This window comes from Notolepis coatsorum (assembly GCF_963971535.1).
Source record: "Notolepis coatsorum genome assembly, chromosome: 8".
NCBI lineage: Eukaryota > Metazoa > Chordata > Actinopteri > Aulopiformes > Paralepididae > Notolepis > Notolepis coatsorum.
The window spans coordinates 126737336-126765325 of record NC_140172.1 but is presented as its reverse complement, the minus strand read 5'-3'; the positions used below and the strand labels follow the sequence as shown (position 1 = coordinate 126765325).

Here is a 27990-nt window from a genome sequence, read left to right as displayed (position 1 = left end):
TGAGAGGAGATAGAGTCTCTTCTGGTTTCTTCCCTCTTAGTCTCAGTCAGATTTGAGTCTGCCCTACCCGGAACCACTGTCAGCTTTATAGGATCTTCGTCATAGCAACGATAGCCCCCGCCCCTCTCCTGGTTGTCAGGCGACGCGCTGTCATGACAACCGCGTTTAACCTTTACACACATCAAAATGCAGTTTTCTACTGTTTTCATTAAGGATGTCACCCTCCTCCCTCAATCTATGGGCCCACTCGCTCTTATCAATGTGTTCTTACAAGGAATTCAAAACATTCTCTCGCTGGCAGTGTGCTGCTCCCAATCACCCTGCTTGCTCTGAACCACCTCTTCCACCACCGTCAGCCTGCACATTTCGACCCTTTAGATGCTCTCATCTCCCCCCAATCTATACATCACATACATTGAAAAACACCCAAAAGCACCCGTTTCCTTCAAGGAGGAGACCCATATATGGATGTGGAGACCTGCTGACAGACAGGGGAGAGAAAAGCTGAGTTGCTTGTCAGAGAGAAGTTAAAGAGTGGTAGTCTGTCTACTGTATGTTCATTAGAATGTGGGGTTCCACAGGGGAGTTGCCTTGCTCTAAGGCAAGCGATGCAGCCATGACTGTATGCAGATGACTCTACTTTATATAAATCAATGAATAATCTTTTTGAACTAAATTATATATATTGAAATTCTTTATTTGGAATTACCCATTGAGATGAACCATCTCGTTTTCAAGGGGGTCCTTCAAAGTGTACTTGATTCTGTACTGGGTCAAAAACAATAGGCTGATACTTGTATTTGTATGTATTCAAAACTAAATATATAGTTTTGGGGTGGAGTTATGTACTGAGATCAGTAGCGGCTCGTAGGGGCGCTATACCAAACATTTTGCAAACATGTACAAGGCACGCATTGGCGAATATTATCACCATTGCCATCGATCAATATATGATCACAGTCAGTCAAATGCAAGATGCAACCACGTTTCCAATAGCCCAACACAAACACGCACAGCTCTCTCTCTCTCTCTCTCTCTCTCTCTCTCTCTCTCTCTCTCTCTCGCTCTCTCGCTCTCTCGCTCTCTCTCTCTCTCTCTCTCTCTCTCTCTCTCAGATGATGTCAGATCCATTCAATAATAAACACATTTGTTTATCTCGTCATTTTAAACAAGTTACCATTCATTGTCTGAGTGGTTATGCCCCACACGCGGCGAAATTAGAGAGAGAGAGAGAGAGGGAGAGAGAGAGAGAGAGCGAGAGAGCGAGAGAGAGAGCGAGAGAGAGAGAGAGAGAGAGCGAGAGAGAGAGAGAGAGAGAGAGAGAGAGAGAGAGAGACCACGGCGGGTGCAGCATAACAGAAGAGAGAGAGAGAGAGAGAGAGAGAGAGAGAGAGAGAGAGAGAGAGAGAGAGAGAGAGAGAGAGAGAGAGAGAGAGAGAGAGAGAGCGTTAGTTAAGCATTAGCTGAGTGGCTAACAGCAGCTAAAGTTAGCTGAGTTGGCTAAGAGAGAGAGAGAGAGAGAATTAACTCACTTTGTTTAATTGAAACGTGGTCCAGCCGGAGGGCTTAATAAAGTGTATGTCCACTGACTGTCCCCCAGACTGTTGTCAATGTATATCCATTCCACTCACTGCCCACTGTTCAGACTCCAGACTGAATCACAAGTTCACAACACACAGCTTCGAACATGTTGCAAACTGTGGCTAAGGAAAAAACTGGCATCGCCGCGTCGGCCAATCAGAGAGCGTCTCCGCGAAATGCGGCTATGGAAATTCTAGACGGAAATTCTAAACGCTTGACTAGACCGCTTCAAATCGCGCCCGGATTCCAACATAATAGTCATATTTCAACGCACAACGCGTTACGCACTGATTGGCTGTGACGGATACAGCGATCGAACAGTGACGCGCACTTAGAGCGCTATCGCGTCTAGCCCGGGCCGAGAAATACAAAAAAATAAAAAAATAAAAAAAGTGAGTCACTTCCTGTTCCTGAAAACGAGTATTTTTAATTTGAAATAGTAACGTTATATTGTGCATTGGAAACACAAACATACTTAAAATGAGTAAATATTATTCATTTTAAACATTATTTATAGGGCTATAAAACAAAAAACTAAAAAATAATTGTTCTTGTTCTCATATAACCAGGGCAGGGCCTGAGGGGGGGCGGCGCCCTAGCGCCCCCCAGTGGCGGCCGCCACTGACTGAGATATGAGTTGTTGTTATATTTCGTATTTGCATCGCGTCCCGCTCTGAGCCTTACGATACTCTGTGATACATATTGTATCTCCCACGAATAAAAAACACATGCACCCCACCTGTATGGGGCCCCGCCCCTAATGGTGGCCACCACCCATATAACCATGACTCTGGTCATGAAACACCCTTCCTCTGTTTTCGTCCCAGCGTATTGGATGCGTGCACCATACGAGTCTAGCGGAATGAAAAGATTAAGGAAGATTAATAATGTTGGAAGCTTACCGGAGGTTGCTGGCCCCTGGCATCTTCGACGCATGTTTTCGGCGACACGACGGGCCTGTGTTGATGTTCCTCGTTTGATGACTGCACATCGAGGTTCAGCTGTACAAGGCTGGCTGTCGGGCCAGCTTGTACTCAGGTAGGCCCTGTGTCTTCAGGCATGGGTATTAGTGTTAGTAATGCTGGTTTGTTTTGTTAACACAACCATGTTGTGTGTTGGCGCCGGGGGCAGGATGGTTTGGTGAACGTTCTCTGCAGGGAACGGTTTCCAAGCTGTCTTGGGCGTGCTGCTAAAACATCTAAAGCTATGCTACATGCTATCGCTACTGCCGCATGCTATTACTACTGCTAATTGCTATGCTGTTTTAATGTCTCCGCCGTGAGATGTTGTCACTCTCCCGCCTCTTGCCCGGTTCATCAATGAAGGTCAGTCGGTAGCTGTTGTGGGGTTTTTGAGTTCTATTTACCTTTTTCGGGTAAATGGGTTGACAACGGGGTAGGTCGTGGCTAGGTTCCTAGCCAGGTATTTTACCTTGTGTTCCGGCGGGGTTTGTTGAACGGTGTTCCCATCTGGGTTGGCGTCGGGTAGTGGGGCTATGGGTCCAGCCGACATGATAAACATGTTGCGTGTCTGTGCACAGGCAATTGTTGTCTTGGGTCCCACATTGCCTGGCGTTAGGCTGCAGTAGTATAAGGGCAGGGCCGCCTGGGAGAAATGTGAGGCCCTGTGCGTTTTTAGACGCGAGGCCCCCCATCTCCTGGGGCGGCCCTGTGTAGGGGGCTATTGTTTCGTTTTGTCACTCTGCTATGAGAAGGTCTGTCTTGCTACAGCTTTCTCTCCTCTCAAACCATTCATACTGACGGTCAATCGGTATACTGGGGGAGTAGTGCGGGGGGGGGGCTTTGTTTACCTTTTTTGGTAAATGGGCTAAACTAGGGCTGGTGTTCTGTTGTGAATATTTTGAATGAAGACGGGTCTGGTCCGTCTCCCCTTAACTTTGTGTGTATGGGTTTGCTCATTCTACAGTTTTTGTGGTTTAGCTCTTTTATTCATTTAACCTTTTCATGGTGCACACCACAGTGGAGGGTGCTGTTTGCAATCACCACTGGTGCTCCATGTTAACGTCAGTCCTTTGTTTTTGATATATTGAAACAATGCCCCGCCCGGCCGACACCTTGGGTGGGTCGGCCTGGCGAGTGGCTGGTGGGCTGTTAAGGCTTGTACTGCCACGGTATGGAATTGGCAACGATTAGAACTGTGTTCGAATTGGTGTTTTTTCTATTAAAAAAATGGTGTCTGGTGGAGGGGCCTTGAGGGCCAGCCGACGTCGACACATCGCGCAAGGTTGTTGACGTTATTAGCTTTGACCCAGCCGCAAGCTATAACCGCTCAGGGTTCCCCTCTCCGCAGGGGATTTTGGTCTTCTGCTGGAGCGCGGGCGGTATTGTCCTAGGCCCTACACCACCTCACACCGCGCAGCCAGAAGAAGAGAGAGCACGGCCTCGTCAGCGGCGATGACGGGGCCCTCGACAGGCGGCCATGTTTTTCCCCCGCCAGAGGTATCCTGGGCGTTGATTCGACAGGTGTCCACAAGGCCGACAGCCTTGGCGGCCGAGGGATCGGCCATGTAGGATGGGTTCGGCTTGAACAAACAAGCCGTCACCGTCCTGCCGCGAGCAGCCCGCTCTCCGATCACTCCCTTCCCCAACACCAGCGGAAGAAGTGGGCTCTGATTGTTTCCTTTGGCTGCGGGCCGCGTGCCTTCGTTGATGCGCGGGCGGCCCCCCTTTTTCGCTTCTCATGGGGACAGGGGCTGACACCCAGTTGATGGCTGAGCCTGGGTCTGTCCGTGAGAATGTTGTGCTGTCAAGCGGCTCCCACACCTTGAACTGTGTTGGTTGAGCCTGGTGTTACGTCTGTCAACTTAAGTGTTGTCAGCAGGGGGGCTCGAAACCTTTTGAGGCACACAGTGCGGGCTTCCCCGGCCTCGCCTTCGCCAGGCCAGGTATCATGTTGGTGCCTCCCACTCCTGAAATATTGTCAAGTGGTCGCAGCTCACATGGTTTGGGGTGGTAGTAATATCACTGCAGGGCTACGGTGTGTAGGAACCCATGGGGGCCTTACACCTTGCATGTCCGGCTGCAGAACAACTCCTTCAGCATGTTCTGGAGGGGTGTTCAGTGGGGGGGCTTTTTTCATCGGAAGCCCCCCGTATCAGATCGGCCCTTTCTGTCGGGGTTCCCCCTTGGGTGCGATTGCCTCGTGGGTGTGTCAGGGTCAGGTGTTCCGACACGGAACGCGCTCCTCGCACGGTTCCGGGGTTGTCTACGCACAGCGGGGGGACCGGGCCAACTATCTACAGTTCCTGGCGGACCTGCGCCACGTGACGGCGGGTGCGTTGGGAGTGTCGTCACATATGACTACGGCAGTACCATATGTCGAGGTAGATGGAGAGAACGGTGAGGCGGGGACTTGTGTTTACACAACCCCACCCGTTTTCAGGTTTGGTACAGACCCTGTTGTCGGGGTCTCCAGCAGGGACAGCTCTGGTCAACGAGATCCAATCTCTGTAGACGAAGCAAGCCATCGTCGTGGCGTTCTCCTCCCGGTGTTCTCAGCCCGAGAAGTCGGGAGGGAGGGGTGTAAGACCCAGGCTGGACCTGTCCCATGGGAAGGTTCAGCATTTTTTGGATCGTCTCCTACCTGTTGAACACTGTCAGGTGGGGGTCTGGTTCTTCTCCATAGACCTGTAGGATGCGTATGCGCATCCCCGATCTTCCATCCTAGGGCTTACCTACGCTTCCTTTGCAGGGTTAGCGTATGAGTACCAGAGGCTGCCGTTCAGTTTTCTCTGGCTCCCCGCATCTTCACCAAGTGCGTGGAGGCCGCACTGGGGCCTTTGCGTCGTCCGGGGTTACGGAGTGTTCTGCCCTGATGACGTTCTGGTCCTTCGCGGTCAAGGTGGATCGTCAGGTCTCATACCAGGCAGGTCTCTACCAGCCTGGGGTTGCTGTAGACTGGATGTAGAGTATTCCTCTTCCCAGTCAACGGTTGGAGGGCTATGGGCATCCATTTCAGAGCGTGTTGTCAACACGCTCGGGAGGTTCCGTCCTAGGACGGTTACGGCGCTGTCTCACGTCGCGCTTTCACCGACGCCTCCCTCGCTGGTGATGCGTCGGGCCAACGCAGTAGGGGGCAGCTGGCAAACCATGCTGCCCGGTCTGCGCTACGTTCAATGTGTTGGTGTTGAAAGCGGTCCTTCTGGTCCACAAATGGTGTTGATCAGGACGGACGTTACGACGTCAGTGTCATGTATCGACAGACAGGGAGGAGTACGCTCCCCCTGTCTGCACCAGGCGGCGGGCGGCTGGCTATGGGCGTCCTCCATCTGCGCGGCCTGAGGGCTCCCCACATCCCCGGCAGGGAGAATGTGGGTGCAGGTGTACTGTCGCGGGGCGGCCCTCATCCTGACGGGTGAGGATTGCGTCTGGACATGGCCAGGCGGGTCTGGGACCGATGCCGTGCCGCCAGGGATTCTTCCCCATACATCTGTTAGGTCAGTTGTTGGGACGGGTACGTTGAGGGGCGCAGGTTCTTGATCCTGATGGTGTTACCATCTGGAATGCGCATGCTCCCTCCACTGTCGCGCTTACGCGGGCAGATGACGTATGTTCCAAGTGTGGTGTAAGGTGGGGGGCCGGGACTCAGTCTCCTGCCCCCTGGATGCTGTCCTTAGTTACCTCCAGTCTCTCCTTGATAGACTGTCGGCTTCGACGGTGAGGGTATATGCAGCAGCTATATCCTCCTATCATGAGGGGTTTGAGGGGATGTCTTGTTCAGCCACCCTCTTGTGAAGCGTTTCCTGCTTGGCGCTCGACGCGTTAAGCCGGTGCAACGCTCCTTGGCTCCGATTTGGGATCTTCGATTGGTCCTCGGTCGGTTGTCCTTGGCCCCGTTTGAGCCGCTCGAGCGGGCGCCGTTGGGACAGCTGTCCTTCAGGACCGCGTTCCTTCTGGCTGTCACTTCTGCTAAACGCGTAGGTGAGCTCTGTGCTTTCTCGGTACGTCCAGAGTGCCTGTCTTTTCGGACCGATTGCGGTGTCACTCTGCGGCCTGATCCTGCTTTCGTGCCTAAGAATATCCGGAGTTCCTTCCGCTCCCGGGATATTGTGGTTCAGGCGTTTCGTCCTCCTCCTCACACTAGTGAGTTAGATGCGGGCCTTCACCTGTCATGTCCAGTCTGTGCTTGGGGATTTACCTCAGCCGTACTCAGGTTTTCAGGGTTACCGACCAGCTTTTTGTCTGTTACGGTGGGGCTCGTGCTGGTAAGGCACTGTCGGAGCAGCGCCTGTCCCATTGGTTGTGCGAGGGTGTTGCCCTCTGCTACACGTTGGCTGGGCAGGATCCCCCTGGGGGCGTCAGGGCGCACTCCACTCGTGGGGTGGCTGCCTCTGCCGCTCTCCTGGGTGGGGCCTCGGTGGAGGCCATCTGTGCTGCAGCTTCATGGTCCTCCCCGGGCTCCTTTGTAAGGTTTTACCTCATGGACATGACCGGGGGTTCTGTCTCCCAGGCGGTTCTGGGGTCTGTGGCCTTTCCTGCTTCCCGTTCTTTGGTCGGGTAGCAGGAGTGTGTAGGTTGGGCCACAGTGTGTTGGGTCACACGTGGTTCCGCCTGTACGGTGTGTTCAAGGGGTTCTAGCTCTCTCTTGTTCGCATTCAGGTGGAGTTGACTGCGCCCCCCCTTCATTAGGAAGGATGGGGTGACAGGGCTCCCCGCACCCCTTGATGTGGGCTTACGGGTCCTCAGGGGGTACATCTGTCGGGTCTCGTAAGGCTCAGAGCGGGACGCGATGCAAATACGAAATATAACGAAAGGTTATGTAGATAACCTAGTTATATTAGTATTGGCTGAGCGTCCCGCTCTGCGCGCCCTGAGTTCCCTCTTGAGGGATCTTTTCCTGGGACGGGTTTTTTGGCGAGGAAGGGTGTTTCATGACCAGAGTCATGGTTATATGGGTGGTGGCCACCATTAGGGGCGGGGCCCCATACAGGTGGGGTGCATGTGTTTTTTATTCGTGGGAGATACAATATGTATCACAGAGTATCGTAAGGCTCAGAGCGGGACGCTCAGCCAATACTAATATAACTAGGTTATCTACATAACCTTTCGTTACTCTCCCTCCCAATGAATGATGTTTCTCTGGAGCAGGTCCATTGATTGATTGATTGATTGATTGATTGAAAACTTTATTAACAGATTGCAGAATGGGTACAGTACAGTACAGCTCAATACATACAATTGTTAAGGGGATGCAGAAGACCAGAGAAAGACTTTCGTCTTGTTTACATCGGGGTCCCCCATTTTCAATTCATCATAACATATATGACATACATGACATACAGATAGACAGTACTGCTACATCTATACATTTATGACATACCAGATTTGCAAATACAGTACTGTTTGTGATACGAAAAGAGTCCAGAAAAGAGAGTATATACATTTGACGTGGAAACTGTACATTGGAGGAGGTCGGGTAGGTGGGGGGGGGGGGGGGGGGGGGTTGGGTAGGAGGGTTGGGTGGGGGACACTGTACAACTGAACAAGCAAAACTGTACATTGGAATATTGACAAGACCATACTTGGTCATTTACTGTACATTGGGGGGGGGGGGGGGGGTTGTGTTAGGACATTAACAGGGGCCAGTTTCGAATTGCAGTCTCCCGTAGGTGTTTTTTGAGAGTGTTTTTGAGAGTGGGTAGTGATTCACATTCCTTTACAGCTTTGGGTAGGGCGTTCCACATTGATGTGGCATAATTGCGAAACGTGTTTAGTCCCTTGTTTAGCTTATGTTATTTTAACAAATACTTTTAGTTTATCAGAACCCCATATTACTCCATCAATCAATGATCAAACCATTCAAGTAAATAACAAAGAAGAATATCATCAAATACAAGCTATGACATTAAGTTTGTTCAAAACCTTTTTGTCACAGTCAAGAGGGGCAGAACTAACAATTGTGAGCTGCAAAGAACACGTGGGACAGATGTAGCAGATGTTACAAAAACAAATGGCTGCACACAACCTTGTAGAGGCCATACATCCAACTAATGGAAGATCGTTTAATTAACTTTAATTAACAGATTGCAGAATGGGTACTGTAACTGAGGGGTACAATTCCCTGACTGTATTACTAGATATGATACTTACTACCACTACCTTTGTACTTAATATTCGGCCACCCAGTACACGGCATAAATATATTATGATGAACACTGTCACGTAGATGAAACGGATCCAACACAAATGTACGAATTAGAAATAGGTCTTTATTTCTACACAGCGATGGTGTGTAGAGCAAGCACTTAATCAAATCAATCACATTTATGAATGGAAATTAGTATGCACTTTTATGGCAAGAGTATTCGTCGGTATATCAATAGAGAATGTCCAATCTCTGAAGGCGCAGGTGGTACATATACGACCTGGAATAGTTTAAGGAATAACAGCAATGATACTTTAATGATTATATACTGGACACACTAGGGGGGGTTAATCCGGTCGCTTGTAAGCCGACAGGAGTAGGAGGGGGGGGGGGGGTAGAATCCGGCTGCCTCATCCGGCCAAGGGTATCCCAGGTGAACCCACTGTAGTGCCGTTCAATGCGCCGGCGATCCTTGGACCACAGATGAAAGCAGGTGGACTCTTTGTGGGCCGGCGTCATCCGGTCCACGGAGGAGAGACGTGAAGCGACCTCGTCTTGCAGAGCGTCTCCTCACCTTGCGTCCTCTCCAGGGGGGGGGGGTTCCAACACACGGCAGTGTCGGGGGTCTTTATCCATGGAATAATCAAAGTATACAAAGCATAATCCGTGCCTGGGAAGGCGGGCTGTCGTCGGTAGAATAATCCGGTATACAGGTCCACTCGCTCGTCGGCTCTGGGGCTCCTCGGGTGCAGCTTCACGTGGGGTCAACCACCCTGGATAAGCAGCCAGTTCTCTGCCCGAAACGATGGGGTACTGACTACGGTAGTATTCTCACCGCACGAAGCACTATATATTAACAGACTATTATTAGCTTAATAGACTACGTCCAACTCGACGATATAGTGCCAAATATGACTATTCAAATATTAATATACACGATGTCTCAATACCGATGGTAGGCGAACTTGGCCTTACTCCCACACGTGGCGTCGCGGGGAGGCTTTACGTCTGTGACTCTATTGGAGGGTAAGAAACTGGACTGAAAAGAAAGTCCTACTTTAGTAGCGCAGTATATATACGCACTATGAACAAATAGTCCCATTAGTGGTGCGGTAGCCAGATTCCTACGCGGAACTAGGACTTGTTCGTACATGTGGAGCGGTACGTTTGAACTGGGTCTGAGGGGTATGGCAGCCTGGCACCAAGGTCTCGACCAATAGTAGAATGGAGACTATTATGGGATGTTCAGTAGGCTAGAATGGATATTCAATGCATATTGTACAAGGAATATACAAGGGATATCAGGGAATATTAGAGAATATACAAATACAATTAAATATATATATATAAATAAATATATATATTCGGTTTAATCTGGCCCTTCACAACAGCCACCCCCTGATTGGTCCCAGACCTAATCAGTTAAACAGAGACAGATTAATCGCGTTGTCTATTTACACATAAGGGTTTGCTGTAGGGGTCAGTCAACTTCACAAAGTCATAGGGTTATAGGGTCATGGTCATCATCGATTGTGTCTGGGAGTCGGGGCAGTTCTATGAGCCTCGCCACGGGACGGGTGTAAGTGCGACCCTGGACGAGCACTTCAGCTGCTCGGACCTTGCCGTCGGCACCGGTGATCACTTTGCTTACGCGGCCGGCCGGCCACATAGCTCTGGGCAGTGATTGATCAATAATCATGACGACTGTTCCTTCTGTCAAATTGTCTCTCTCCTTTACCCACTTCTGGCGGGTCTGTAGAGACGGTAGGTAGTGCAGTAGGAAACTGTTCCAAAACTTGTCGGCTAATACTTGGCTGTACCTCCACATTCGTCGGCCGTTCGCTTCTTCAGGCCGGTACATTGTCTGGGGTAATGCAGGATCTAGCCGCCCCATCAGGAGTGTGTTGGGGGTAACTGGGTCGATATCCGCCACATCACTGGAGACATATCCGAGGGGCTTCGAGTTAAGTACTCCCTCAATCTCCGTGAGGACTGTCATTAGGACTTCTTCCGCCACAGTCTGGGCCCCAAGTACTGCGTACAGGGCTGTCTTTATGGAGCGCACTTCTCGTTCCCAAGTGCCACCGAAGTGGGGTGCGTTTGGGGGGTTGAATTGGAAATCAACCTGTGCTGGAGCGAGGTGGGTCTTAAGTTCTGGGCCCATAGCTTGGAATCTCTCTCTCAGCTCTCTTTCGCCGCCTTTGAAGTTTGTCCCATGATCGGACAATAGGGTAGACGGTCTTCCTTTCCGTGATGTGAATCTACGGAAGGCCATAAGGAATGAGTCTGTGCTCATGGTCGGGAGAAGCTCGATGTGTATCGCTCTGGTGGTCATGCATTTGAATACAATACCCCACCGCTTCTCGGTTCCTCTTCCTTTCTTTATGTGCAGCGGGCCAAAGCAGTCCATACCCGTTGAGTGGAATGGCTTGTCACCGATTCGGAGGCGACATGGAGGAAGGTCAGCCATCCTTGGTATGCTGGGCTGCGCGCGCCACTTGCGGCAGTCTAGACATGTTCGCTGGAAGCGTCGTACCGCCTCTCTTCCTTGTAGGATCCAGTAACGACGTCTGATTTCCGCGAAGACTCTTTCTGCTCCTGCGTGATGTACATCCTCATCGTATTTCTTTATAATCAGCTCTGTGACCTTGTGTCGGCTGTTCAATACGATCGGGTATTTAATGTCATCCGGTAGATTGGGGGCTCTGCGTAGGCGACCACCCACTCTGATGAAGGTATGAGCGTCGCTCTCGGGGGCCAGATGAATTAATCTGCTGTCGGATGGGACGGGCTTTCCTCCCTGTAGACAGGCCAATTCATCGGGGAACGAGTCTCTCTGGGCTCGCTGCAGTAGAAGCAATTCTGCTTCCTCGTAGTTAGCTGCTGACATATCAGCGGGGGACTTGCACTCCGGGTGGTACCGCAGGAATGTTCTTTGTTGTGCACTCTCTATGGACGTGCAATCGTTTATGCTAGGGTCGGTGGAGGCTACGGTGCTCAATCCACAGAACACAGACTTCTTATTTTCCACCTCCTCTGGACTTGCTTCCCTCGGGATAGGCATGGGCCACTGTCCTTCCGGGAGTCTTAGGAATGCGGGGCCGTCACTGTAGACATTGCGACGGGTGAGGTCATCCAGGGGCATCCCCCGGGTGATGACGTCAGCTGGGTTCTGTTTTGTATCAACGTAGCGCCACTCTGTTTCTCCGGTTAACTCTTCGGTTAAGTCTTGAATCTCGGTGACTCTGACTCCCACGAAGACTTTGTACTTGCATGAGTCCGATTTGATCCAGGCGAGTACCGTCGTGGAATCTGACCACAGGATTGTTCTAGACACCGGTATGGTGAGCTCACGTTGGATGAGCGTGGCTAGGTGCGCTCCGGCTAGGGCTGCGCAGAGCTCTAGACGTGGGATAGATTGTTGCTTGCGTGGGGCTATTCTCGAGCGGGCGAGGACAAATGCTGTGTAGATCTCTCCCCCCTTCTCTTGGGCCCGCAAGTAGGCTACTGATCCGTATGCGACCTCTGAGGCGTCACTGAAGACGTGTAAGTCCATTTTACATGTCTCTGGCCTCACCGTGGGTGGGAAGTAGCTTCGGCGCATATTAACGCCTGGGAGTGAGTGGAGCTCCATCTCCCACTCTCTCCAGGTGGATGCAAGGTGTGCGGGAATGGGGTCGTCCCAGCCCTGGTCCTTGTCCCACAATGCTCGTACAATCATTTTTGCCCTGGTGGTGTACGGTAGAATACATCCTAGCGGGTCATATTGTCGGGCGAGTGTTGTGTACACACTCCGTCTGGTGGTCGGCGCCGCCGCCGGCCTTCCCTGGTCCGTAGTCAGGGGCTTGTGTCTGTAGTGAAGCGAATCTGCTTTGAATCGCCACACCAATCCCAGGGTCATCTCCTGGGCTTCTCCCGGGATTGTAGCCATCCAGGTCTCGCTGCTGGCTGCCTTGTCCTCGGAGGAGAGGCTGCGCAGTACTTGCGGATCGCTGCTGGCCCACTGCCTGAGATCAAAGCCGCCTTTGATCAATGAGGCGCGGAGTTTAATCAGGAGAGCCTCGGCTTCTTCCTGGGTTGAAAGGCTTTGTAGACAGTTGTCTACGTAGAAGCTGTTCTTTACGCTGTGTCGGACCTCTTCGTCCGCTGCTGGGTCCTCTGCTACATGTTTCTGTAGTGCAAATGTAGCACAGCAGGGGCTGCACGTCGTTCCGAAGGGGAGGACTTCCCATTGGTAGATGGCTGGGTGCTCATCTCCTGGCTTCTCTCTCCATAGGAACCGTAACAGGGGCTTGTCCGCCTCTACTAGTCTCACCTGCAGGAACATTCCTTTAATGTCCCCGCTGATGGCCACCTTTTCCTGGCGGAAGCGGAGTAGAACGCCGAGTAGGGAGGGGCCGAGTGTGGGACCGGGCAGTAACTCTTTATTCAGATTTTGGGATCCGATCTGGTAGCTGCAGTTAAATACTATGCGGTCTTTACCGTTGTGATGGACCTTGTGGTGAGGCACGTACCACGATTCAGTGGTCTGGTCAGCCTCTTTAATGTCCATCTTTGTGACGTGTCCCGCTGTGATGAGCTTCTCAATCTCAGCGCGGTATACACTCTCTTGGGCGGGGTTCTTGGCTAAGCGCCGCTCCGTGTTCAGCAGGTACCGTTCTGTGGCGTCTGTCTTGGCGTGGAAAGTAGGCATTCCTTCTCGCCGCAGGAGTGGCGTGGCGTATCTCAACACGCCGTTGACCGGGACTCTCTTGGTCCCTGTCTCGAGGAGGTGAATGGCGTAAATGTCATCTTTAGAGCGAATGTCTTTCTTTCCGTTCTTAAAGGGCATTTGTTCCAAGGTCCATAGCCGCTCTACGTGTTGCAGGAGTGCGGTTTCTCCCTCTGTGACTCGGGAGTGGAGACATCTAGTGGCTGTACTTCGGTTGAGAGATTTGGCGAGCGGGCCTTGGAGAGTCCATCCCAAACGGGTCTCGACTGCTGCAGGACAGCCTCGGGGTCCGGTATGAACCCGGTCTATCGGGACAATGAGGTCTGCATGGTCGGAGCCTATCAACAGGGTCGGCATAGCATTGTCTATGAGCGGGATCGGTAACTTGCGCAGATGTGCATATTTCTCCATCAGCTTGGCGACGGGGTATGTGTACCGCAACAGTCCTATTTCTTGGCTGGTGAAAGCGTCTGTAATCTGGTACCGTCGCTCAGGCTGGCCGCTTGCTGCGATAGAGAATGAGACATTCTCGCCCTTTATCGTCTTCAAATCTCGTCTTATTGTCCGAATTGTCATTTGGGTTTCGCTTCCCCGCAGCCCTAGCTGGGCCGCAGCGGAGGCGAGCAGAAGGGTCTTCTCTGACCCGTCATCGAGGACGGCGTAAGTGTCCAGGACTTTATTCTGGTAGCTTAGTGTCACACGCACTACTTTTAGGAGTACTCGGGCTCCACTGCTGCTGGCGGGATCGATGTACATGACGCTCGCTTTGCTGCTGGATGGTGCGGGTGAAGGGCGCCGTCTGTTACTGTCGTGAAGTATGTCCAGATGGGCTCCATCGCACTTGGTGCACCTTTTCTTTAAGCGGCATTCGGCTGCCATGTGTGAGCGCGCACAGCGAAAACAGCGCTTGTTGGACTTTATCCATTGACTTGCTTCCTCCGCGTTCAGCTTGGGGAAGGAGTCACATTGCGCTAGCCAGTGTTCTTTCTCACAGTAGGGGCACACTATCTTCCACTTCTCCGTTCTGGAGGGGGTACTGTGGCTCCTGCTGCTCGGTACTGACTCCGATTGGTGCATCACAGTCACCGATCTTCTTCCATCATTTAGTCGTCTGGTTCCTTCTCTGGAGCCAGGGGTGCTCCGTCCGAATGTATCTAGCCGTAGGCTGCTGACTTCTCTCGCCAGGAAGTCTGCTAGATCGAGGAGGTTCGGTTCCGGGCCATTCGGGTCTCGGTGGTCCCTCTGTCGCCTAAAACGCTCCTGTCGAGCGGGCGGCAGCTTCTCCAAGATCCTTTCCACATTTGAGTTGGCGTAAAGTTCATGCCTCCCCTTCTCTCTCTGCGCTCCCAACATCCCTACCAGGGACTGCACTCTGATGGACAGGTCGTCCAGTGCTCGATTGTCTATTGCTGGGGGTAAGCGGTCGATGTGTCGGATCTCCTGGATCACGTAATCCCATATGCGCCCATACCTCTGGTCCAATGCTACCAGCGCTGCTGTGTATGGGGTGGTGGAAGTCGCGTAGGCGAGCGCTATATTATGTGCGCGGGGCACCTTTAAGTGCTTCAGTAGGATGGCGTATTTATGGCGTTCATCCAATACATCCACCAACATGGTCTCCAGACACATGCGGAGTTCCGTATACTGGGCCCGGTTCTCTTGGGTGAAGTCGGGTACCATAGGCGGGCCAATGTATGACGCTGACTGTGGATACATCGGCGAGCGTTGGGGGAGAGGCCTCCTAGGCGAGTCTCCTCCCGCTCCTTGGTATGGGCTGGTACTGGCAGTGTACCATGGCCCGCTTGTCCAGGTGCTGTTCCTCGGTGCGGGTCGTGCGTCGTGCTCACCCGGGTATAGAGTCGGGGGTCTGTAGCGCAGCTCCGCGGGAGTATAGCCTGGGCTGTACCGGACCTCCTGGTCCGGTAGAGTACTGTGCTGTCGTCGGGCGTGGTTCTCCTCCTCTTCCTCTTCGTCTTCAGTTAGGTCATCCAGTGCTTGTAGTCTCTGGTTTAGCCTCTCCACAGGATATGCTGCTCCTTCCCGGTTGCTAGGTCTCGCTTGGACCGGTGGGGGGAGGTGGTCTGTGGGGGGTATAGACCTCGTCTGTTGGTCAAGTTCAGGGTTGTTTACTCGGCTAGGGGATGCCGCCCTGGAGGTGTGTCTAGACGAGTTCCTGGAGCCTCTGGCGGAGGGAGAGGGTGTTGTCCGTCTGATCAGCTGTTCTATTAGTTGCGCTTGCTGTCTGTCGCGCTCTGCGTCCCGTAGAGCACCAGCAGCTGCTCGCTGGCTGTCTGCTCGGTCTCGGGCCACATTCTCTTCTCTCTGAATGCGTCTTAGTTCTAGACGTATATGCTCTTCTTCGCTCCGCTGCTGGATCTGCAGTCGGTCGCGTTCAGCAGCGGCGTTCAGGCTGATGAGGAAGGCCTGCTGTAGGGTCCTCTCTGCCTCGCTGGGAGAAGGCGGTTGTATAGGGGAGCCTTCCCTCGGGGTACTCCTTGCGGAGCCTTGGAGCTCTATCTCCACGGTGCTCTCCCCGTCTTCTTCCGTGCCGAGTTCTCTCTCGGTAGCGTTGTATTCCTCCCGGGACTCATCGGGGACTACTTCTTCAGTACTGGCGGGGTGTGAAGTCATGTCTGGTTCCCACTGGTCCCCACCGTGAACTTGGTCAGTTACATTAGAGCCCGTAGGGGCCTCTATGGTCGGGGTAGTCTGGGCGTTGGGGTTAGACATACTTTTACTTTCTAGTTTTACCGCGTTTACTGTTAGTAGAAGACTAGGTTGTTGACTGACAGCGTAGGCCTCTAAGTACTGAGGGAGCCGTCGTTCGCGCTGCGGGCGTTGGTTAGGAGGATCGTTTCGTGGAGTGTTCATCATAGGCCATTTCAATATTAATAACACTATATTAATATTACACTGATTACCATCCGGCTCGAAGGACCAATTGTAACTGAGGGGTACAATTCCCTGACTGTATTACTAGATATGATACTTACTACCACTACCTTTGTACTTAATATTCGGCCACCCAGTACACGGCATAAATATATTATGATGAACACTGTCACGTAGATGAAACGGATCCAACACAAATGTACGAATTAGAAATAGGTCTTTATTTCTACACAGCGATGGTGTGTAGAGCAAGCACTTAATCAAATCAATCACATTTATGAATGGAAATTAGTATGCACTTTTATGGCAAGAGTATTCGTCGGTATATCAATAGAGAATGTCCAATCTCTGAAGGCGCAGGTGGTACATATACGACCTGGAATAGTTTAAGGAATAACAGCAATGATACTTTAATGATTATATACTGGACACACTAGGGGGGGTTAATCCGGTCGCTTGTAAGCCGACAGGAGTAGGAGGGGGGGGGGGGGTAGAATCCGGCTGCCTCATCCGGCCAAGGGTATCCCAGGTGAACCCACTGTAGTGCCGTTCAATGCGCCGGCGATCCTTGGACCACAGATGAAAGCAGGTGGACTCTTTGTGGGCCGGCGTCATCCGGTCCACGGAGGAGAGACGTGAAGCGACCTCGTCTTGCAGAGCGTCTCCTCACCTTGCGTCCTCTCCAGGGGGGGGGGGTTCCAACACACGGCAGTGTCGGGGGTCTTTATCCATGGAATAATCAAAGTATACAAAGCATAATCCGTGCCTGGGAAGGCGGGCTGTCGTCGGTAGAATAATCCGGTATACAGGTCCACTCGCTCGTCGGCTCTGGGGCTCCTCGGGTGCAGCTTCACGTGGGGTCAACCACCCTGGATAAGCAGCCAGTTCTCTGCCCGAAACGATGGGGTACTGACTACGGTAGTATTCTCACCGCACGAAGCACTATATATTAACAGACTATTATTAGCTTAATAGACTACGTCCAACTCGACGATATAGTGCCAAATATGACTATTCAAATATTAATATACACGATGTCTCAATACCGATGGTAGGCGAACTTGGCCTTACTCCCACACGTGGCGTCGCGGGGAGGCTTTACGTCTGTGACTCTATTGGAGGGTAAGAAACTGGACTGAAAAGAAAGTCCTACTTTAGTAGCGCAGTATATATACGCACTATGAACAAATAGTCCCATTAGTGGTGCGGTAGCCAGATTCCTACGCGGAACTAGGACTTGTTCGTACATGTGGAGCGGTACGTTTGAACTGGGTCTGAGGGGTATGGCAGCCTGGCACCAAGGTCTCGACCAATAGTAGAATGGAGACTATTATGGGATGTTCAGTAGGCTAGAATGGATATTCAATGCATATTGTACAAGGAATATACAAGGGATATCAGGGAATATTAGAGAATATACAAATACAATTAAATATATATATATAAATAAATATATATATTCGGTTTAATCTGGCCCTTCACAACAGGTACAGTACAGTACAGCTCAATACACACAATTGTTAAGGGGATGCAGACCAGAGAAAGACTTTCGTCTTGTTTACATCAGGGTCCCCCATTTTCAATTCGTAATGAAATTGCTATTATGTGTCTGCATGAACACACAACTGTAACTGTACTAAAAAATAACAAAATAAGGGTTGTCTCAGTTCACAGCTATATTGGTCAAGTTTTGGGTGGGACTTGTTTGCGTCCCTACAGCTTCTTATTCAATTGAGCGAGATGCTCGGTTATGTCACACAGCCAGTTTGCATCTGACAGTTCAGACAATATTTCTTCAACCCTTTGTTACCTATTCCGCCTGGATCTTTTTTGTATTTTGGGCTGTAAAATTGTCAAAGAATGTCTGAGGAGTAAGTGCTTTTGGCTTTTTTCCTTTGTTATTTCATCAATACCTCAGATGTTAAACATACATGTATATGTAAGAATGTGTAATAACTAAGGCTGTCAAAGTTAAAGCTTTATTAACGCATTAACCCACAATTCTTTTAACGCCGCTATTTTTTAACCCAAGATTAATGTAAAAAGAATAAATAATTTTTTTTTTCTTTTTATAATTTTTTTACCAGAGCTCTTGGGGGCCACATCAAATGACGTGGCGGGCCACATTTGGCCCGCGGGCCTTGAGTTTGACACCTATGCCCTAGACGATCAGCTGTCCTGGACTAGACATATTGATAATGTCCTATTTAAGATGGTGAGGGCAATGTCAGTAATTAAGAGGCGTGCCTATTTTTTGAGTAAGCATTCTATTAAACAGGTTACACAGGCGCTTGTTCTGTCCCATCTCCACCGTTGTTCTGTTGTCAGGTCTAGTGCCAATTTAGTCTAGTCTGGTCTAGTGCCAGATTTGCACAAGCTTCAACTTGTGCAGAACAGAGCTGCACGTATGGTTCTTGGATGTCCGTTTAGAGAAAGTGTGCATGGTTAAAAGTTGAGGATAGTTTTTCATGTAACCTCATTTTCTTTCAGAATATTTGTTTTCTTACTAGGCCTAAATGTTTGTAGGTTGTATATATCAATAATAGACATGATTACACTACTAGGCAGGCTACTTTGGGGCATGTTGTGGATACAAATGGTGTCAGCCTAGTCAGCCTTCATCAGAGCCTGAAGGTAGTAGTAGTGTCATGTGATCTATATAGGGCTTCATAGTGGTTGAATCACATGTGACTCAATGCAGTCCCTCAATGCATACAGTAAATATAACCAACTCCTCACGTGGATGGTAAAGGTCCCCATATGCATGTTACCTGTGGGTATAGCTGTTTTGTGTTCAGACACTATTTTCATCAGACAACGTTATGTCTCGCCCACTTATGCTTTCCACAAGGGCAGGTCAGTCTGTACACTGCAGAGGTTGTGTTACATAACTGTTTAATAATAATAATAATAATAATAAATTTATTTTATTTTATATAGCGCCTTACATTAGGCATCTCAAAGCGCTTTAAAGGGGAACTATCTTATAAATGGCCTTTTCCTGTGGTTTGCATTGTTGTCTAGCAATGTGGGGTTGTACCAACACTGACTAGATGTGAAATCTCTAGCTACTCCCGTTTCTTCAGTTCAGCTCAGACAAGAACCTCCCCCACTGAACCAAGCCATTCAGAATTGACTCGCTCCCTGACGTAAGTAGGTGCTGCTGATCTACATATCTCAGCCCCCTCTGTGGTTGTAGCCACCGCCCACAATCAACAATTCGCTCAACAACGGAGTGAGTGGAAATAATGCGAAAGCGGTTTCCCTGTCACTTCCTCAAAAGAGAGAAAAAGAGAGAGGGAGAGACAGACAGATAGAGAGAGGGAGAGAGAGGCTCTCATACGGTGTGACTCATCTTGGAGCATTTACACACACTCACGTGTGTGGGGGGAAACACACGCTCGCTCTCGGAGCGATCTCCTCTCTCTCTCCCTCTCTCTATCTGTCTCCCTCTCCCTCTCTATCTCTCCCTCTCTCTCTCGCTTGCTCGTTCTCTCTCTCGCTCTCTCTCGTATCAGCACTCGCATCACGTCAACCTGTTGCAAAATATCATAGCGCACGCTCCCACACGTATTCCGATCCGTGCAATAATATTCACGGGGGTATATATTGTCATTTGAAACAAGTTACCAATGCATTGTCCCGTGGGATTATGCCCCCCCCCCACGGCGAAATTAATTAGTCCATCTATCTCTCTCTCCCCCCAAAGTTATCTGCCAGTGCAGACTGTGGGTGACTGTCACTCAAAGCGCATTGCGAGTATGGGCGGAGCCCAGCCAAAAACAGCTTGGAATCTGGAAGTGCAGAAAATGCTGCTCTAGAGTACTTGATTAGAAATACAAAACAATGATTTTTTTTGAAAAAAAACGTACAGATGTGTTCCATAGACTCACAGGAATTGTGTAAAATTGCCCAAATAGTGAAAAAAATAGTAAGATTGTTCCCCTTTAATGCAAAACGTTTTTCGAGAAGAACTTTTGTTATGTTATTTCACTGGCCGCATCTGCCACTGTCCTTTAATTCAGTCCAAAAGCGTTATGTCATGTTTGATTGGAAGGTGTGAACAACACTGTCATTGGTGGTAGGAGGGGAGGGGTTTTAATCAGTTCACCAATCGTAGGTTCAGCTCGCAAAATATGCCAGTGTTCGGATGATGATATTGTGCAATTGTTGGTGACTGATTGAATTCTGTAATGAAACATAATGGGTTTGCTTTTGGAGGTCTTTCTTTCGACATGAGTAGATCAGATCTAGAGATGCTGGTGAGCTTTGTTCATTCTGTCTGAACACAAAATTCAGACACTTCTCAGAGAGCTGCACTGCCTTCCCATTGCCGCAAGAATCAGCTTCAAGGTCCTTGACCTGGCATACCGTGCCGCGAGGGGAACGGCTCCCTCCTACCTCCGGTCAATGGTCTCTAACTACACACCCTAGGCTCTGTATCTTCTGGCCGCCTCAGACCCACTCCTATCTCTGGGGGGGTCATCAAAGAGAAGCAGGCTATTCTCAGTCCTCGCTCCACAATGATGGAACGAACTTCCCACCACAGTCAGAACAGCCAAATCCTGCCCAATTGTCCACCGTCGACTAAAAACACACTTCTTCAATCATGAAGAAGGAAAAAAATGTAATCCGAACCTTCGTACTGTCTTTTACTATAATGCACTCTGCCTATCTTACTACCTACTATGCTAATATGTCTTTACTACTACAGTATGCACTCAAGACTGCTGACCTGTTGTACAGAACATGTAAGTTGCTTTGGATAAAAGCGTTAGATAAATGACTAATGTAAATCCGTTTGTGACTGCCATATCAGCTTTCCATTCAAAATCTTAGTTGGGTTTAGAGTTTTGCACCGACTGTATCTAAAGACAATTGTATAGTTTCTTTCTGGTTAATCTTTCCTGGTTATGAAGAGCTGTTATGGAATGTCTCTCCAATCACAAAGCCTGTCTGGAGCTGAATGTGGTGTAGATTAAAATGCAGTAGAGTGCAGGAGCAGAGCTCAGGTCATGTGACAATCTGCACGGCACAGTTCACACAGGAACTATGAGCGTTCACCTTCCGTTAACACACTTCCGTTCGCATAATCAAGCACAGACAGAACATTCACCCGTTCACTCACACATTCACACACCGACGGCAGAGGAGACCATGTACGGTGTTTAACCTGCTCATCGGGAGCAGTTAGGGGTCAAGTGTCTTGCTCAAGGACACATTGACATGCGGATGAGCCGGAATCGAACAGGGAACCTTCTGATTACGACACAACCTCTATACCTCCTGAGTCACTGTCGCCCCCCAGTTCATGGCAACTGAATCTTGCAATGTGGTCCAGTGTAGCTCATTGGGTAGAGTGCACTCTCTGTCAGGGTTAGGGGTTTGATTCCCACTAGGCCCCACTCATACTTAAAAAATGTATGCAGTCGTTCCAGGGGCGGGAGGGGGGGGACATTGTGTAGTGTTAGGAAAGCCTGTCTAAAGATAAGATAAGTTCATTCTGCCGCCATCTTGATAACGGCAACTAACAAGACTAACAAGACCTGACCCCCTACACATGCTGCCATCCAGTGGTTTCTACTGCAGAGTCCTTAGTTACCATGGCAATCATTCACTCTGCGAGATCGTGATTCATTTTAAACATCTATAAAACTCACATTTCACCTCAAAAGGCAGGTGTCTTGAGAGTGAACCAAAATTACTGGAAGCCAGAATGGAGAAATACAGTCATGTCAAGGGATTGGTGAAGAGAAGCGTAAACATTCATTTGAGGAACCGAAAGCTGGATGAGGAGTAAATTACTTGAGGTCAGAAATTTCGGCAAAGCGAGGATAAGGATGCTTGTTAACCCTTTCACTACCACACAGGTTAACCCTTTCACTACAACACTGCAGGCGGTTAGTGTGGTAGTGAAAGGTTAACCCTTTGTATTGTGGTAGTGAAAGGGTTAACCTTCTGTAGTGTGGTAGTGCACGTGTTAACCCTTTGTAGTGTAGTAGTGAAAGGGTTAAGTGCGGGCGTGCACACACACACACACACACACACACACACACACACACACACACCATAGCTGTCAACATTGGGATTTGAAAAAACTGGATATTTCACCCCGCCCCCTTCCCCCCGGCCCCGCCCCCTCCCAATGTAGTCTCCTCCCCCTCGTATGTATATTATATATATTGTCTGCACTGCGCAGCCGTGGAATCGCGAGGCCATAGATTTAGAATAGATAGAAAGGGCACATTGTGGTGTATCATAATTAATTTGTTGAATACAATAGGATTTTTATAACGTTGACACAAATTAAAGAATATTTACACTAAGTTCTCTTTTACCTCTTATTTAATTCATTAATTAATTTAATTGTAGGCACTGTTTATATTGTACATAGTCTTGTGTGTTGTATATTGTGTCCTATGTTACTTTTGTGTTTATTGTCTCTTTCTATATACACCGTGGGAAGGGGGGCACGTAATTGAATTCTTCTGTATGTCTTGCACAAATTGGAAAATGACAAAGTTGACTTTGACTTTTAACATGTGTCGATAGTGTCAGACACTAATTGTAATGTTAAAAACGGATACTGCTGTAATATAAAGTGAAATTCTACCATGCCTCAATGTATCAACATTAAACATACACAAAATGTTAATGTTAAAAATGTTAATTTCCATTATTTCCACCATGTGCAACATTTCCTAAGAACAGCAATGTCCATTCTATCAACTCCAAATCTGTGCTATGAGCTCAATTCTCCCGGTGCATGCAGAAGTAGAATTGCTGTCTTGTTTTGGATGAATGAGTAGAAATGAAAAACGGAAATCTTCTTTTATTAAAGTAGTTTTGACATGTGATATAGATAAAGATATTGTTTCATTGTGTATTGATTAACTTTACATTTGCTCTTCATTACTTTACAAAAGTTATACTGGCACAGTCTAATACAGCAATGGATTGTGGGTAAATGCAACGTTAAAGCAGTGCCAATGTAAGACTGACTTTACATTAAACGAATGACAGTGTTGTGAAGAAGGCACGACAACGCCTCTACTTCCTCAGGCGCCTAAGGAAGTTCCAAGTCAGTCAGAAGATCCTTAAGAACTTCTACTCATGTACAATAGAGAGCATCCTGACTGGCAATATCACCTCCTGGTTTGGGAATAGCACTGCACAAGACCGTAGCAGACTACAGAGAGTGGCCCGTTCAGCCGAACACACAATTGGAGGGGGGCTTCCCACTCTCCAGAACATTTACAACAAGCGGTGCATAGGTAAGGCTAAGAGAATTATCAAAGACTCCAGCCACCCAAACAACTGCCTCTTTGAACTGCTGCGGTCAGGCAAGCGATACCGGAGTCTCATGGCAAGCACAGAAAGACTCAGAAGAAGCTTCTATCCCCAGGCCATCAGGATGCTCAACGAACAATAACACTATGTAACAACCATCAAATGCACTCACAGCACATACATCCACACGCACACACTCACTTTAAACAAACAACTCACTGCAGCACCCACTTTACACACTTTAGAACACCTAAACACACTTTATATTTATTGGTAAATAATTTGCACTACAACCCATACCTCATTACACCTTACTGTAAATTGTACCTAAATTGTACCTCATCCCATTTCTGCTTTGCACTATATAGTATATTGTATATTAGTATATTGTATAGTATATTGTATGGTAACTCAGTTACTTCTACTCTGCATTGAACATTGTAGATATGTACATACTGAACACTTGTGCCTACGTACGTGACTTCTATTTTATACTTGCTATACTTATTTTAGTTTATTTTACTTATCTATTTTTGTCTAGCACAGTCTGGAGCGTAACAGAAAGAAGCATTTTGTATAAAAGTATTCTGTACTTCTGTATGACAACTAATAAAGAAACTTGAACTTGAACAATAATATAGTATAAAGTAGGGTATTATTTGGACTAAAGAATGGTCTTGTCTCACCCTACTCGCATGTTGACGGAGAGCACCATACATTATACACTGAGAAACCACGGCAGAGAGTGAGCTCTCCGGGAACAACCCCACTTTGCCGGTATTGCTCTGCATTTTGGTGGCGGTAAATGCCCCAATTATGGTGGCCGGCCTCCGTAAAACTAGTTTCGCCAATAGTGTCCAGCTGCATCCCCCGGAGAATCCGCTCACTGGCAACTTCCGCCAGCCACAGGACGCGCCTGCCAGCCACAGGACGCGCGCTGATTCGCGGAAAGTACGGAAGTATCTCGAAGTACGCCCCGCCCCCTTGACCAAGCACGGTTGAAACGTGCGGTTGTAGAGAGTGATTGATTGAAAACTTTATTAACAGATTGCAGAATGGGTACAATACGGTTGGAGAGAGGGTCGCGGCCTGGAATTGAGACGTGCGGTTGTAGAGAGTGATTGATTGAAAACTTTATTAACAGATTGCAGAATGGGTACAATACGGTTGGAGAGAGGGTCGCGGCCTGGAATTGATTGAAAACTTTATTAATAGATTGCAGAATGGGTATTTTTTAGCATGGTGTTATTCACCGTCAAAGATGACATAAAAAAAATAGAATTGATATTCTCCTTTGGTTCATTACAATCAGTGATGCCACAGATTACTTGTAAAATGCCACAACATAAGAATGACAATTTTTTCTCTCTCTCTCTACCAAATCCATTCTGAGACTGAATGAATGAATGAAAACTTTATTTAACAGATTGCAGAATGGGTACAATACAGTATGGCTCAATACACAATTGTTAAGGGGATGCAGACCAGAGAAAGACGTTTGTCTTGTTTACATCAGGGTCCCCCATTTTCAATTCATATTGAACAGACTCAGTGCGTACTCCGCAAGTTGCGCGTAACATGAATCTCTCTCTCTCTCACTCTCTCAAGTAGCCAAATTACACTATAAAACGAACTGGATAGTTGATTTAACTTCATGCTGAAGAGCCATTCTAAAATCAGCTATAAACGTAAAGTGGCTGTGTGCGTGCGTGTGCGAGCGCACGTCCCATCTCCGTTTTGCATTTATAGTCATGAGTCATGACTCAATGAGCAATCTGAGCATTACCGCTCTATACAATACTCCTCTAAGCAATCTGGCTCTCAGTTAACCCAATCGCTAGATAGATTAACGAATTCCATATAAATCTATAGTTCATTAACGATGCAGCAGCTGATCTGATACTGTATCCCGCACACATACACACACACATACACACACACACACACACACACACACACACACACACACACACACACACACACACATACACACACACACACACACACACACACACACACACACACACACACACACACGTCGTCTGTTTTGCCTCAATACTGTATATATATTAGAGCTGGGCCGTAATTCTTTTTCTTTCTTTTTTTACATTTTTTTTTTTTTTTACCTTTATTTACCCAGGGTAGGTTCGCTGAGCACAGATGCTCTTTTTCAGGAACGCCCTGCTTCACATTCACACAGTTCCATTCACACCTGGGAGCTGCCCAGTACAACCACAGTTGACACCATTGGCCACTGAGCAACTCCATAGTTCAAGTTTGAAATGCTTCTTTCTGTTTTGCTCCTGAGAGTGTGCTAGATACTGTACTGTACTGGTAATATTATTTATTTGTGTTAACTTCTGAATAAAACAACTTATTAAACACAAGTACATCATATTGAACATTATTTTGATATTTCATTACCAATTATCATAGCAAAACAGCTTTTTCAAACAGTCTGTAATGCATTTTGGAAACGGGAGATGGGCTCATGGTGTAATGGGCCACCTGGCCTGAGAAACATAAGGAGGAAAGAAAAAGTAAGGACTTACTTCTGGTCATTATTTGGGTAGAACACACATATTTTGAATGCCTTTTTTATTTTATTTTTGAGCCATTTTAATCTAGATTAAATCCAGGATTGCAGATAGATTAATCTAGATTAAAACAAATTATCTATGCCCACCTCTAATATATATATTGATGCAAAACAGAATTATGTGTGTTGTGTGTGGGTGGCGCTGCAGTGGCCAGGAGCGTGCAACAAGATGGTATACATTATGGATTATGAATAGTATATTCCACTATAGCAGTATTATATGGTGTGCTGTACATTTGAATCTAATCTAATGTGCACGACGCCATCGCATTATAATGAGCTGGACAGGTGTGTATGTCTGTGTGGTGGTGACGTGAATGCGTATGCCATGCGAGACTAGACGAGCAGGCTGTAGTCAAATCTGAAGTGTTCGACGTTCTGACTCCTCCCCCGGCTGCACTCGGCTACTCTCGTCTATTTTCGAGGCGAGCCGAAATCAATCTCGAACACGCCTACTTCCGTACTTTCCGCGAATCAGCGCGCGTCCTGTGGATGGCAGGCGCGTCCTCTGGCTGGCGGAGGTTGCCAGTGAGCGGATTCTCCGGGGATGCAGCTGGAGGCTACTCAGTTTCGCGCTAAACCCCTCCTTTATCCGGTTGCTGTTCTTCTTCTTCTTCGGGTCGCAACCGTCTTCCGGTCTGTCTTCCTGTGCTAACGTTCTAATCTACACTGCTGCCACCTGTCATCACGGAGGGGAATTGCAGCCATTTTGTAAACATTTAAAAAGAAATAAAAAACAAGAAAAATACGGGAAATATTTTGGCGGGAAGGAAGGTTGAAATACAGTACAATCCCGGGAAAAATGGGATGGTTGACAGGTATGACACACACACACCCTGTACTCAGTTGCGGATGTATATTATACCTACTTTCATCTCTGGGTTAGTGAATAGCCTGTCATTCTAATTTGGATATTTTGGAGGTTAAGCCTATACTAAACCCTATGCACCCTTCTAAATGTTAACCCCTCGGGAATCAGTCTGACTGCTAAGTGTGAACTAATAATGTGATTAATTTGGCATCATACTAAAAATCCTATACATGTCTGTTTGCAGGATGGTGTATCAGACTTCTGCCGGTATCTTTGCTGCTCCTCTGTTTGTCCTACTATTACTGTGCTGTTTTTATTCAGAGGTATGTCCTTCTTTATTAGTTATCTGCACCTTGTGGTGTTCTTGTGCGAGTCCAATTAAACTCTGAAAACGAGTATAAAAAAAACAACAGGACCATGTGGCACAGGACCATGGGGAGCTTTCAGTGTCGCCAGTAACATCTGGACTTTCAAACTAGGGCCCCTAACAGTTATCCAGACGGACTGTGTATAGAGTGGGCAACTGATATTACAATGGGATTAAAATTGAATTTCAAATTAAGGGGTTATTTAGATAGATAGATCGATAGATAGATAGATAGATAGATAGATAGATAGATAGATAGATAGATAGATAGATAGATAGATAGATAGATAGATAGATAGATAGATAGATAGATAGATAGATAGATAGATAGATAGATAGATAGATAGATAGATAGATAGATAGATAGATAGATAGATAGATAGATAGATAGATAGATAGATAGATAGATAGATAGAGCTATCTCCTGTTCTTGTGCTTGTTCAGGAATCAGAATTTAAGTAAAAAAGTTAAACATTAAAAAGGAAAAGAAACATGTCTGAGGATCATATTTATTGTGATGCAACTGTAGCCTTGCACTACTTTATTGAAATATAAAGTCTACTCTCTATATTGTAAATATTGCATTATCTGTGGCCTTGGGCCGGTTGATCTCTGTGGTGCATCAAAAGTAATGG

The 27990-nt window shown here is 48.1% G+C and overlaps 1 protein-coding gene across 1 annotated transcript in view; it reads left to right on the top strand.

Annotated features, from left to right (window-relative positions):
* LOC311233552 (CMP-N-acetylneuraminate-beta-galactosamide-alpha-2,3-sialyltransferase 4-like) overlaps positions 1-27990 on the top strand; it is an 81186-nt gene that overhangs the window by 5236 nt on the left and 47960 nt on the right. The window contains exon 2 of the mRNA XM_084320520.1: positions 27233-27311. Within this exon, the coding sequence (XP_084176646.1) occupies positions 27233-27311 (79 nt within the window). The remainder of the gene's footprint in view (positions 1-27232; positions 27312-27990) is intronic.